The sequence below is a fragment of the Galeopterus variegatus genome, unplaced genomic scaffold, assembly GCF_000696425.1.
Source record: "Galeopterus variegatus unplaced genomic scaffold, G_variegatus-3.0.2 Scaffold1973, whole genome shotgun sequence".
Taxonomy (NCBI): Eukaryota; Metazoa; Chordata; class Mammalia; order Dermoptera; family Cynocephalidae; genus Galeopterus; species Galeopterus variegatus.
In genome coordinates, this window is record NW_007728084.1 from 230900 (window position 1) to 246081 (window position 15182).

At 42.5% G+C, this 15182-nt stretch overlaps 1 protein-coding gene across 2 annotated transcripts in view; it reads right to left on the reverse strand.

Moving 5' to 3' along the window:
• Positions 1-9394, reverse strand: part of DGUOK (deoxyguanosine kinase) — a 35934-nt gene extending 26540 nt beyond the window's left edge. For both annotated transcript variants that reach the window (XM_008579884.1, XM_008579883.1), the window contains exon 1: positions 9202-9394. In XM_008579884.1, the coding sequence (XP_008578106.1) occupies positions 9202-9343 (142 nt within the window). In that variant the 5' untranslated portion in view covers positions 9344-9394. The remainder of the gene's footprint in view (positions 1-9201) is intronic.
• Between the last annotated feature and the right edge of the window lie 5788 nt (positions 9395-15182).

Genomic DNA, 15182 nt, shown 5'->3' on the forward strand with positions numbered 1-15182 from the left:
TGCGATCCCGTTGCCGGTCCCCGGTCTGGTACGGGGGCAACACTGAGGGTTGCGATCCGTTGCCGGACACGGAAAAAGACAAAAAAAGACAAAAAAAAAAAAAAAGGATCACTCCACCAGCTGTGTAAGAATGGGCTGGAGCAGAAGTAGGCAGACCATTAGTTAGAAGATAATAGTAGCTTAGGACCAGGTGATGGTGGAGGTGACAGAAACTAGTGGTTGCTTTGGGAAATACTTTGGAGATGAAATCAACCTAGTACCCTAATATTCAAGTTATCTTTTTCCATTTATGCCTATGTCTGGCCCATGCCTTTCCTGAGCTCCAGACACACTAGTCAAGAGCCCTCCAGACACCTCCACTTGGATGTTCCACAAACACCTCAAAGTCAATATATTCCCTAAATGAACTCATCACCCTTCCCATCAAACTGAGCTTCTTCCTGTATCCCAGACCTCAGATTATGACAGCATCATCCACTCACTGTCAGACCTTCTTCCTCTTCTGCTAAACCTCAAGTGGCCTCCAATTCCTTTTGCACCTGCTTCTAAAGTTCTCCCATCTCTCCTTTTCTTCCCATTCCCACCTCCATGCTCAAGACCAGGCTGGCATCATATCTTGCCTCTCCAACTCCAGCCTTGCTCTCTGCAATCCATCCTCCGTACTGTAGCCACACTGAACAAAAAATAGCATAACTTAAAATCTTCTAACAGCTCCTGATTACCTTCATGACAAATCCAAACTCTTTAGCATGGTCTATGACATACAACAAGATCTGGCCCCTGCACAGACCTTTCTGGCCTCAGCTTTCCTTCAGGAATCCTGTGCTCCTGCTAGACCAAACGCCATGTATCTGCAATCATGCCATGTTTTCTCCTGCAAATGCTTTCCCATTTCCTGGAGCACCTCCTCTCCTCTCCTGGCCAGCTCCTACTCAGTCTCCAAGGTGCTGCTCAGATATAGCACCTGTGTGAAGCCTTTTCAGACCCTGGTACCTCCAAACTGGCTTAGCTAACCCTCCTTTGTGCATGGCCTGGTATTCTCAGTGAGACTCCATCACTGCAATGGTAACTGTATTTCTCCAGGTAGAAGATGGGGCTTCTCCAGGGTAGAAAACAAAGTCTAGCCTAATGACCTGGCTGAACGAATAAAACACACAACATATAATTTCAATTCCCTCTGAAACCTAAATTTGTTGAAAATCAAAAAATGAACCTCAAGAGCTCAATCTCCTCTATCAAAAGTGGTCTTTTTCAAGTTAGTTCCACCTTCAGGTGGAAGTTAAATAGAACTAAAAGAAAGAAGGGGGGCACCAATCTAGTCAATTCTATCAGCTGCTCATGGTTACTGATCAGGAGTGCTGATGTCTCAGCACAAGAACCCACACATTCAATACGTGACATTTATTACACACCACCCTAACTCCTCTCTGAACATACAGGATAAGAACAAATAACATAAATTTGTGCATTCTGTACAGTCACACTCATCTCTCACTCCACACCTCCACCCAACTTGTGTGTGCCTTTTCACATCTGCTCAGCCTCTGCTCTTCCCACACTTCAATGAGTAAATGCCTTCCCCTGCTCTTCTAGGTCTGTGTCTAAATCCTTTTTCCTGCCAAGCCTAAGGTCCCACCTCTTCCATGAAGTTCAGGGCTTCTCTAGCTCACACCAAATTCCTACCACACTGGTCAGTTACCAACTGGTTGAGTTTGCTTATTATTAGATACTGCCTGCTCTGAGTAGGCCCTGGCTTAAAATAATTGTCCAGATAGTCAATATTTAGATTACGGGTTGTTCAATAAGTCTAAAACATGGTCCCTGTGCATAAGCTGAAAAGCTATTTTAATTAGTATGAATGGATGAAGGTAGATGATTTGTTACATGGTTGGGATTGAATGCTTTTGAGAACTACTTATATTTTTTAAAAGTTAAAAACAATTACCTAAAAACACTGTTGCAGATGGAAAGGAAGGGGTCTGAGGATTAGGGAGTGCCAACTTCACCTCTGAGATCAGACACTATTAGTTCATCTAAGAGCAGTCAGGACTCTAAAAACTGACTCATGCCATTTAAACACACAAAACCCGGAATACCAACAAATTAGATGTAATAAGAAATATACGGTTCCAATTACTGGAACAACCACATCTGATACCCAGGACATCCTGCACCCCACTCCCCATTCTAAGGCTTCTGGAAAGCTGGGTTAGTAATCAGAAGCCAACTTCAGCACAGAATGACAGTAAATGGTGGTGGAAGGTCCTGAGAGCAGTGCCATCCATGTTGCTATGGCTTGCAGAGCCTGAGTAATTCACCACAGGGCAGTATTTCTTAAACTAATTCCACTGGAACTGAGCTATGCCAGGTACCACCCACAGTTGTGGAATAATTACTTTAGAAAAAATTCAAAATTATATATTTCTATTGAAACCAGACACAGCATAACTTTTTCAGTGCTGTGATACCTGATCACAACAGATTTTTTCTTCTTGCTTGGGTGGTTTCTTTCTTTCTTTCTTTCTTTTTAAAGACATGTTTTACAGCGTTCCCAGGGGCTTCATAAGAGTGGTGGTATTTGGTTCTCCACTGTTACAGAAGCCTCTCCTAGTGACCGGAATATCCACATCTACACAAAGCCTCACTTTTTTAGGCAACACTGACCTCTTACGATAACCATTATCTCAGACTTATCAAAATTTAGTTAGATTCCAGCCTAACTGTTATCTTTCAACATACTTAGTATCATGAAATTTGGGAGATGTCAAATGTCATAGCATTATCAAACCTTCCCTTAGGGCCTTAGCTATCAGCGTATTAGACATGTCATGACTTGCAAAAAGATGGGAGGTACTTTCTTACATTAGTTCAACATGTTGATTTTTATTAGCTCTACCATGGTCATTCCACAAGTTGGACCAAAGAGTTCTGTTTTTAGTGTTCATCTTTTCCTAAGCCATGTTTTTTGCTTTCCACAATTTTTTCTATAAACTATGACATCTGCTATAGCTACATTATGCTAAAATCTAATAGTAAGATAGTATCTAATGTAACACCCAAAATAATATATCCTATTATTTTAAATTTAATACCATTGTACTTCATGGGAGCCTCTTTAATATACTATCAACTCCAGGCATTTTCTTCTCCTGAACAAGACGATTCATTTTGCTCATTCACTCAATCAACAGATGTTTATGGAGCAGCTACTAAACAGTAGTAGCTATAGTAGGTACTATAGTACCTATAGTAGGTACTATAACAAAAATGATTTACAAGACTGAGATCCTGCCCTCAAGGAACTTATATCCCAATCCTGAGACTAAGTACCCAGGATCATAAAGGCTCTGAGCCTAAAAGCATTCTGGGCAAACTTAATAAAAATTAGTCAGCAGGCTTAAAAAAAATGTAATACATTTTTACCTTGATTCTTTTTATTTTTTTTTTTTTCCATGGGAAACTGTTGACAGAAAAAAGTTCCTCACAGCTTCCAGAATACAATCCAAACTCATCTGTTCAGCATGAAAGACCCTCACTGACCTGGGATGCCCCCTCCCGCACTTTGCCTACCAAGTAATTCATCCTTTCACTGTCGCCTTCTCTGTGATGCCACCTTGAACTCTCTCCAGCTCCAGTTCAACCCTAGGCAGAGTTAATTACTGCCTGCTCTGGTGTGCCAAGGTATTACACTATAATTATTTGTTCACTCATCACTCTCTCCAGCTAGACTAGGAGCTCACTTTTTGAAGATACAGACTGAACTTTATTCCCTTTGCATCCTGAGTATCTAGCCAGGTACTAAGAATAGAGATGGATGGATGGCATGAAATGAATCACAGAACAAAGAATCCAATATACTGTTTGAAATAAACAGGTTCTTTTCTCCCCAGGATTCTGTGCCCAATTGTTTATACTCAATGAAAGTAAAAGACACATATTAGTGATGTTAAATCACTAATTTTGAATGCTGGAGGAAACATGCTATTAAAGAAGCCTTCCACTGCTTTATGTACAAGTCTCTAGTCCGAAAAGTGTAAAACACTTTCCTCTTCTCTGGTTGGGTCTTTGAAAATAAGAAGTAAGAATGGTCTGAGATGACTCACTGACAATAATATTTCATACAGTAATGCTTTCTTCAGTTTAGGTTTAAATCATAAAATAACTGACGTCAGAAGATGATAATATGCTTTAGTGATGAGTAGTCTTAAAAGACAGGCTAGGTATTCTATTTTTTAGATTTTCAAGGGTTCTAAGTACCAAGTTTTTGACTTTCAATCACACATTGCATATGGCTTCCTAAGTCATGCTAGATGCCATTAGTTGAGTTGCTACTTCACTAATCCATTTTCTTTACATGATGCTGTCTGCACTTCCAGGATCAGATTAACAGGATTTAGAACAGCACGACTATAAGAAAAAACCCTCTAGACATATCTAACTTCAGTTAGGACAAAGATTCACCTTCCCCCATTCAGGTTTCCCAAGTGGGTACCCTCATTCTGATTTGTTTGAGGATGCCACCTGTGACTACAGAAAAAGCTCATTCTTGCTTTAAAAAGCAGTTTAATATATCCTCTTTGTGGGTACCAGTGACTAACTTCCATATGGATATCACAGAACAGTATTCAAGAATCTGGTAAACACTAAATGAGTATAACGGGTCAAGCAGGGGGTTAGGTGCTGGTAATACAAAGATGAGCAGGACACTGAGTGGCTCCAACGCAGGCAAGGTGTTGAACGTACAAACTATCTCAACAGAACCTCAAGTGCTGCAGCAGGTGTGGGTACAAAACGTTATGACAGCCCACAGAAGAGGCAGTGACTAATTCTGTCTGGGGAGTCATCAGGGTGTGTGGGGTGATGGAGAGTAAAGAGAGATAAAAGCAAAAACAGCCAAACTAAGGCCCACCAGTCCACTTTGCATCACCCTTTCCTTGGGAAACTGCATTCACTTCCAAGGCTTCAACAACTACCCCCACCAGGCAACAATTTCCATAACTGAAATCTCAGCTCCCATTTCTGTTTCTCTTGATTTCAGGCACATACTCCAATCTGCCTCAGAACATCTATTTCTGTACATCTCACAGGCACGTCATAAAAACACGTCACTCTTACCTCTCCAGACCACCTCTTTCTTTATTCCCATCCTCAGCTTTTAGGGTCAGTATCCAAATTATAAACCTCAGTGTAATCCTCCTCTCCTTCTCCTTATCCCTCACCTCCAAGTGGCCACTGAGTCCTGTCAGTCCCACTTCCAACATCTCTCTCAAACCACCGCTTCTTCTCTGTCCCTCCATTCCCTCTGTTCAGACCTGCATCTTTCCTCCCTCCAATTGCTACAATAACCACAAAACTAGTTTATGTACTGCAAATTCTGTTCCAATTCACTTATTTATTCATCCAACAAACTGAATGCAAGGCACAATGGGTACTGCAGCAAACAAGACATACAAAGAATGCCTGCTTTGTGGAGCTTTCTTTCTATTCACTCGTTCTAGCCAATACCCTTTTTAAAATTAATGTGGTTGTGGCACCCCCATAAATATGTACAATCAATGTTTCAATAAAAAATAATAATAAAAAAACCCCTTCGAACACAATTTGGAAAACACAAAATATATGTGTGTGTGTGTATGTACATATATATATTTATATATATGGTCATGGCACATATTAGCTTCATGTCTTCAATATCCTCTCACTGCCAACAGGATAAACTCCTAGCATGGTCCACAAGGCTCTTTAATATCTGGCAAAATCCTACACTTCCAACCTCTTGTTCTGCCACCCTCACACAGGCCCCTTAAACTTCAGGAACATACAGCTACTTCTCTTTTATTAAAACTGCCCGTGTTTCCTCAGGTTTCATCACCTTGACCAATGTTATTTCTTGTGCCTGGAACACTTTTTCCTTCTTCCCCTTGGGAATTCCTACCCCAAAGATTCTGAGTTTCCATGCCCAATCAGGGATCTCATCACACAGTACAGAAATTATATTGAGAAGTCTGTTTCTCCCATTTGGCTGTGAGCTCCTTCTTGAAGAACAGAAGCTGTATCACATTCCTTACTGTGCTCAGAATGAGGGTAGACTCTTAGCAGACCCTTAGTAAGCCTCTGTTGCATGAGAAAGCAAGGAAGAAGCATAGAAATCTGGTTAGGTTAGGAAGCAAAGGTCAGAAAAATTGGCAGAGGGAGCTCAAACTTCACCTGATAACCTGTCCAAAGATTTCATCTCGTGAAGTACCCTGGTCCCTCTCTGGACTCGGATGACACGACTTCCTGTACTGGTTGTTTCTCACAGTACAGGACAGACCATCTTTAAATAAACACCATCAGGCAGGTAGTTTCTGATTTGGCTGGAGAAAAACACACAGCTGTCGTGACGGGTCTCATTTTAAATTCATGACCACTAACTTCAAGTGGGTCCTTAATGCTGCCCAGCAATTTGACATTTCTCTTGCTCATTCACTAGACTATTTCATGTCTTCTCTCTCCTCAAACTAACTCTTAGCTGACGACTTTTTTCCTATTTCGCTGTGAAAACTGACACAACCAAAAGACCTTCCCCAAGTACCCAGAAAACCTACTTGAGTAGGTGCTCATATATTTTGCCATCCCTCCTGTTACTAGGGATAAACTGTGCTCCTTGCTAAGGTTAAACTCCTTCCATCTGGGCAATAGATCCCATTTTTCTTGCTTACTTAAAAATCACTTCAGCAATTTTATCCTCTCTCCTGCTTCAGCAATTTTTCCTTTCTACTAGACCATTTCTGTCAGCTTACAAACATGCTCTTATACTTCTCACAAAAAGAAAACAAAAATTTTTTAAACTCTCAAATCCTCTTCCAATTTCAGCTACCAACTCATACCCTCCCTTTCTAGGAAAACTTCCAAACAGTTGTCTTAACCCACTGTCTCCAATTCCTCACCTCCCATTCTCTCTGAACCCATGCCAATCAGGCTTTCACTCCTACCACTTTTAAAACTGTTCTTTCCAAGTTCACTGAAGACCTTCATTTACTTAAACAGTATTACACAATTGATCATTCCCTTCTCCCTAAACAAGTTCTTCACTTAGTTTCCACGATATTATTCTGCTTTTTTTCTCCCCTCTGAGTGGTCCTTCCTGCTCAGTCTCCTCTCCTGATTCCTTCCCATATCCTCAATCTCTTAACATTTGCATGCTCCACAGCTCAGTCCTTTCCATCAACACATGCAGTCTCCTGGCCTTAAATATCATCTACATTTATAGCTCCAGTCTAGGGAGACTCTGAATTCCAGACTCATATCCAACTGCCTATTCAACACCTCCACTTGGATATCCAATAGGCATATAAAAACCTAACATGCTTAAAACCACAATCTTGAACCACCCACCCTACCACCTGTTCTTTCCAGTCTTCTTCATTTAAGAAAATTGGAACTCCATCTTTCAAGTTGCTCAAAACAAGATAACTGGAAGAGCTGGCCTGTTAGCTGACCTAGGAGAGTATGGTGCTGACAATACCAAGGTTTGGGGTTCAGATCCACTTACTGGCCAGCTACCAAAAACAAACAAAACCAGACAAAATAACTTGAGTCATCACTGACCCCTCTCTTCATCTCACACACCACATTCAATCTGTCACCAAATACAGTTGGCCCTACCTTAAAATGTATCTAGAATCCAATCACTTCTCACCACTTCCACCTGGTCTAACTTATTGCAATAACCTCCTGATACCTCCTACTTTCAACATATCAGCCAGAGTAATCTTTTTATAATCTAAGTCAAACTATTTCACTTGACTCCTCAAACCTTCCAATGGCTTCCTGTCTCAGTCAGATTAAAATCCCATAATGGACTATAAAGCCTGTACGATCTGGCTTCCCCTTACCCTTCTGACCTCATCTGCCTCCACTTTCTTCCTTGCTCACTCTACTCCAGCCACAATGGCTTCTCTTCTATTCCTTGAACACACTTTCCACCTCAGGGCCTTTTCACTTGTTTTTCACTCTGCTTGGAAGATTCTTCTCCCAGTTATCCACATGGTTTACCCCCTCACCCTTTTCAGGTTTTTGCTCAAAGGTCACCTTCTCAGTGAGGCCTTTCTTGACTACCCTATTTAAAATGACAATTTCCCTCAATCCCTCATCCCTGATTTTTCTCCATTATACTCATTACTATGTAATATATTTATCTTGCTTAATTTATGTTGTTTATTGTCTATCTTTCCCTGCTAGACAAGAGCTCTATGAGAGCAGATTTTTATCTGTTCTGTTCACAGCTGCATCCTCAGGGCCAAGAACAGTGATGGCATTTGGAAGTGGCTCAAAGGGTGATTTGTTGAATGAATAAAATGAGAAATTCTCAGTTTGTCACTAGAATGTCTTCAATACTCAACACTTGTAATCCCCTTTTAGGGCTCAGCTCCTTAGCAGATAAAAGTATCAAGTCAGAATTTAGTAACATCAAATTGAAATGTTTTGCTTTCATTTTGCTTTTTGAACACTTTTTATTTCAATTGCTGGGTTTCTACTCTTGTAACAAAAATAATTTTTCATTTAATACACACTTTTAACTTTAAAAAGTGAGTTCCTTCTAAGAGAAACATTAAGAAAATTATACTGCAACTGACACAGGGACATGGCAAACAATAGTGAAAAAATACTGGAATGACTGAAGTTGAGTGACTCTCTTACAGTAGGGTTGCCAAATAAAATACAGGACACCCAGTTAAATTTAAATTTTAAACAAATAATAATTTTTTTTAAAGTGTAGGTATGTCCCACATATTGCATGAGACACACACTAAAAATTATTCGTTGTTTATCTTAAATTTTATTTTAACTAGGAACTTTAAAAATTTTTTATTTTTGCTAAATCTGGCAACCCTATCTAAGAGAACAAAGAAATTGCACCCAGCTTGTCGCTTCCATTTCGATCTCTTAGAACAAGCTAGTAGAATACTCGTCCTGTCTACCGAGGGCGTGGCTTTTATACCCCAACAAATGTGTCCCTGTGGGCGGGTACTGAGGGCCGTTGTCCTAAAAATCAGAGGCAAAGACGCACAGAGCACTTTGGGAGGGGAAAGGTTCTGGCAGCTCAGAACAAGCAGGCCGGCCGCATCAGACTAGGATTCGGGCCCAGGTCCCCTTCCCAGCCTCTCAGCCACCTGCTTGGTGGAGGCCAAGACTTGGCAGCCACTTTCTGGCCCTTACCAATGTTGCCTTCGATGGACAGCCTTCGGGGCCCGCGTCCCGCGTGCAGGCCCCTGGAGGAGGGTGCGCCCTCGAGTAAGCTCTGGGCCATGGAACCCAAGGGACTTCGAAGCCCACTTAGAAAAAACCGGCCAGCGTACATCTCACCCACGACTCGCGCAATAATCACTTCCGCCGAGAGCACTTCCGCCCTGGGTTTGCGCATTCCAACGCGCCTCTGACGTCAGGAGATCGCCAGGCAGGAAGTGGGTGAGGTTGAACTAGCGGGGGGAGAGGGGACCAATGGACCGCTCTGTTCTCGCGATGTTTGAAGAGGCGTTGCGCGGAGGATGTCTGGTAGCGTGGGTGCCAGAGAGCTTGCAGAAAACTAGAGTTGCAGAGGTGGGATTAAACCCTCTGTTTTTGCTCATTGAACAAATAGCAGTTTAAAAGAGACATAACTGCAATCCCATCATCTTTGCAATTTTATATAACTTTAAACTAAATTTCACAACTAAAGATAAATCTAAATAATGGTAATTTTAAAAGAGGTTTATTTTTTTCCAGGTGTTTGTGGTCTGGTTTTTATTCTGATATGGAAAGTAATTGGGCGGTTATAAGGAAGAAAATGACACAATCTGATGTCTTACACAAATTAACTTTTTCCCCATTCCCGGTAATTCCCAGCACAATGCTGGCACATTAATGAATGAATTAACAAGTTAATTAATTACACCCCATCTCTTATTTTGTCTCTTGAATAAACAAGTAAATATTCGCTAAGTAGATTTGCATAATAGCCAATCATCTCATAAGGATAAAATGGTGGAAGCTCAGGATGTGACTGGAATCCATTTAAACCTGAAAGATTGGGTTCCGAAGGCATGAACAATTGCGGGGGGGCGGGAGGAGGTGCGGGACAGTGGGAAGGATTTAGAATGGGATTTGAAAAAGCACAAGAAGAGCCAAGGTAAAGACTTGCTGGTGTTTGAAACCCGAGTCCTGCTGTCGGTGGAGAAATGTGCTCTGTGGAGGGGTAGGGGCATGAGCTGCTGCCACCTGGTGAGGCCTGACTGGCTTTGTCCTGCCACACCCCATCGTCATAGCCTGAGAAGTAATGATTTACGAAATGTTGTCAGAGGCTGCTTCCAGTTCCCATCGCTTGAACCACAGAGTCAAACCAGGAGTCAACAGGCCAAACCTGTATTCAGGCAGCACTCTTAGATGTGGGAAGTTTTAGGAGACAAGGATCTGTTTGTTAGGGTGTCCGGGAGGGGCCGGTGGCTGGGACACCTGTCTTGAAGCTGTTTGCTTTGAAAGCACAGGACCTTTTTCTTATATTGATGCTTATATGGGATGGTTGAAGTCATGTTTGTATATTAAGCACAATATTTTAAAAAACAGATTGAAAATTTGTTTAGGATAACTTGGGTGGGGCCAGCTTAAGTCCATCCCATTCCCGTCCCCACTTCTATAGCCACCTCTATGTAAAAATACTGCTTACATTTTTTTTTTTTTCTCTTTTTGTCTATTTTTCGTGACCGGCAACGGATCGCAACCCTCAGTGTCGCGCCCATACCGGACCGGGACCTTTTCTCTTTTTGTCTATTTTTCGTGACCGGCAACGGATCGCAACCCTCAGTGTCACGCCCATACCGGACCGGGACCGGCAACGGGATTGCAACCCTCGGTGTTGCCCCCGCACCTTGCTCAGCCAGTGAGCGGCCGGTCTGTATGTGGGATCCGAACCCTCGGCGGGAGCACCGCCGCGCTTCCCAAGCGGCGCACTGTAGCAGTGCGCCACTGGGCTGGCCCCTGCTTACATTTCTTTACCTATGTAAATGCAGAGTTGGAAAATATTAATCCAAAAAAGTCTGAGAGGCTCTCTGCATTCCCAGGGTCTTACTGCCTCAAGTTCATTGTGAAAGTTAAATGAAGAAGTTGCAGGTATAGGTGCAGGCAGGCAACTAAACTGCTCTTAAAAGTTAGAGCTTCTAAAGTTAGTATTGTTTAAAACTTTATAGTGATGTATAATATGTAGTGAGGAAAAGAGTATGTATTGTAAGAGTAAAGTTAAATGAAATTTTTACCAACTGTACATCCCCATATTACCTAGATTCAGATCAAGAAATAGAGCATTTCCAGCGTCCCCAGAATCCCCCATGTCTCCTGCCAGTTATCATCCCTCAAGGGTAGCTACCGACTTCTCACAGCAGAGATTAATTTTACCTTTTTTTTGTAAGAGTGGAATCATATAGTAAGTACTTTTTTCATTTAATATATGTAAATTTAATCATATTCTATGTAGTAGCTGTAGTTCATTCATTCTCATTGTTATATAGTATTCCCCTATGTCACTATGCCACAATGTATTTTATGCATTCTACTACTGATAGACATTGGGGGCGTTTCTAGATTTGAGCCACATTGGAGAGTATTGCTATGAATATTCTTATACATGTCTTTTGGTAAACAACAATATGCATTTCTCTTCGATGTAAACCTAGGAGTGGAATTGCTGTGTGATAAGTTATATGTATGCTCAGCTTTAGTAGATATTTCCAAATTGTAGATAGTTCTACAGTGTTTGATTATACCAGATGACCCTGCCACCATCCGTGAGTGAGAGTTCTGGTTGTTCCACGTTCTTACCAACAGCTTTTCTCATTTTATCTATTCTGCTGTCTATAACGGTGCCTTATTGTAGTTTTAATTTGCATTTTTCTGATGATTAATAAAATTGAACATCTTTTCAGATGCTTGTTGGCCACTTCAATATCCTCTATAATGAGGGACCTGTTCAAGTCTTATGCCCATTTTTCTGTTGGTTGTCTTTTACTTGTTTTGTTATTTATATGTTTAGAATATGAGTCCTTGTGAATATTTTCACTTTGTGGCTTGCTCTAAAAGCATTATTAATTTTTTTTTGATGAATAGTATAAAATAAGAAAGTAATATATTTTTTGCCTAAATTCCCTGTCAGTTATGCTAATATTATCATTAGTAATGACCTTTCTATCCCCCTTTATTTATTTATGCTTGTTTTACTATATGTTGTACTATGCATAAAAATTCAATATTTTTCTTGGTTCCGATCCCGAATTCCCAGGGGAGAGAATCTGATTGGCTCAGCTGTGATCAGGTATCTAACTTTAGTCCAGTCGACTGTGGCTAAGGGATAGGGTCTCATGGAACAATCATAGATGCTGGGGCTCCACCTGTATGCATGAGGAAGGGCAATAAAATGGATCATCATGAGCAAGGAAGCCAGCCCAAAAAGGCGGTGATCAGTTTCTCCGGGAAGTGGTAAACAGGGCTTTTTCATCTCAGCTCAGGTCATGGCCAGAAGATAGAAAGTAGTGGCATATTGGTGAGCAGAATTACCTCCCACTTACCTGGGAGAGTGAGGCCACTTCCTGCTCCTGGGGATTTACCAGATACCTGCTGGAGTTTATGAGTCAGAGTTGATGTTGCTCTACAGGGACTCTAGTCACTCAGCATCCATTCATTCATTAAATACTTGCTACAGATCTACTATATGCCAGACACTGTGCTTGGTCCTTGGAGAGCAGCTCTGAAGGATTTACTATTTTTTTACATGTTTGTAAATGCCACTGTGATGAATAAAATACTACATAAAGTATTACACAAAATGTTATGCAGCCATTAAAAATGGGAGATAAGCATATAAAAATGTGACCCGGACTTTGTTCTGTTGCTTGGACTTTTTGGACATCTACATTTCTTCTACATCAAAGATTTTCTAACATGCTGGACTGTGCTAAATTGATTTGGGTAAGCTGAAAAGTTCATTTCCAGAACGTCCTCCCAACAAGGCTCTGAGTTCGAGTTGGCCAAAGAGTACCTAGTGTGAGATTTGGAAGGCAGAATGGGAGCATCAGCCACTCCTGTAGGGAGATCTCTCTGGTCAGATGCTATAACAGACAGATGTGCCCAGCAGATAGATCCCAGCTAGTCCTCCATGCATTAGTGACCCCTCTCTGATTATCCCACGATTCCTCACAGACCTTCACTTCCCCAGCTCCTCCCACCCTCAATCCCTTATTGCCATAATACCCATAATGGCTCTGCACCCCTGAGTGAACCGTGACAGATACACCTAGTCATAAAGAGAGGCATATAGGGAGGTGCTGAAGAGTGCAGACTCTGGATTCCAATAGCCTCAGGGTGGGGATTGACAGAGAGAATCCACACACAGCACATGCCACACAGTTACCACCCAGTAGACATTACAATGGCTACCTTCAGCTTGGCCCTCACTGCCTGGGACATTATATCTATTTATCTTTAACTGACTTTCTGTCGGATTTCCACTTTCCTCAAGCCACTGTCTCCCTCTATCAGCAGATAACTCAACATCCACTGAAAAGTCTAGGGCAGCTGTTTTTTTTCTTTAAGTGGGGCAAGACTGGGTGGGGATGGGGACGAGGAGTAGAATCGATGGGGGATGAGGGGGGAATGACCTGGTCAGCCTACCCTTCCCCCCATGCGGAGATTCCCCCCCATGTGGACCTCTATAGCGGGTAATGTCAGCGCTCTGTGGCTCCTCAGGTCTCGTGTGTGTGTGTGTGTGTGTGTGTGTGTGTGTGTGTCTGCCTTCTGGTCTCCCCCCGTGCTTTCTCTTCCAACAGCCAATGCCCATGGCTCTTTTTTGGAGGAGCCGTCAGCCTACTTGCCTACTTGCCAGTAGAAGTGGAAAGCCCAGGACTTTACGTACCCCATGGTGTGCCCTCACCTGTCACTGGCAGGTGTGGGACTGTGAAAGCCCAGCTCGTTTGACTCCAGTTGGGCTCCACATAGATTCCAGAGCTCCCGGGTTGGGCTCAGGCTGCAGCCGCCCCCTCCTCTCCCACTCTGCTTACCAATTTCTACTGTGAGCACTTCCTCAATAAGTCACTTGCATGTGAATCCTCATTTCAGGATCTGCTTTTGGAAAACCTGTTTGTTTGTTTGTTTGTTTGTTTGTTTGTTTGTTTGTTTGTTTTAAAAAAAAACATGTTCCTCCACCCCACCCCATCCCCACAGGGGAAGTGTGGTGATGGTGAAAGAGGAATGTGTGATGTTGCAGTCCCTGTGCTAGGCTCTACTGTCTCTAAACGGGTGTGTCTGGGAAGGCTCTGGACCAGGTGGGATGTGATCAGGGGCATGAAGGCTGGGACTTGGCTAGGTGGAGAGAGGGAAGGGTGCACTAGGCAGAGGGAGGACCTGTGCTGCCACCGACTAGCCAGGTGGCCTAGTAACTAGAAAACTAAAATGAGGATGATATTAGTACCTGCCTCATAGAGCTGCGATGAAGATTAAATGAAGAAATCCATGTAAGATTCCTAACCCTTAGCATATTCTAAGCACTCAATAAATGTTAGCTATTATTCTTATCCCTTATTTTTTCATAGTGCTTTGTGGCTATGTCTATTTCACTTCATATCATTGTCTCGTGTGTGTCTAACTCCCCCTCTATGCAGTGAAACCCTGATGGGCAGGAATCATCTTTGTGGGGAACATAAATCCTTTGTAGATTTTTTTTTTCCTTTTTGTCTTTTTTCGTGACTGGCAACGGATCGCAACCCTCAGTGTCGTGTCCGTACTGGACCCGGACCGGCAAAGGGATCGCAACCCTCGGTGTTGCCCCTGCACCTCGCTCAGCCAGTGAGCGGGAACCGGTCTGTATGTGGGATCCGAACCCTCGGAGGAAGCGCTGCCACGCTTCCCAAGCGGCGCACTGTAGCAGTGCGCCACCGGGCCGGCCCATCCTTTGTAGATTTATCCAGCAATTCTAGATGCCAAAAATTCACTAAATACTTGTAAAATTAAACAGAATTGACCAGGGGCAGGGGTTGGAGAAGAAGTAAATGAGGAGAGAGAGAAGATAAAGAAGAAGGGGGAGGAGGAGGAGGAACAGGAGGGGAAGAGGAGCAGGAGGAGGGCGGATGGGAGGGAGGGAGAGAAAATGTTTTTCCTTAGGGTTCTGCTCCTTTATTGAT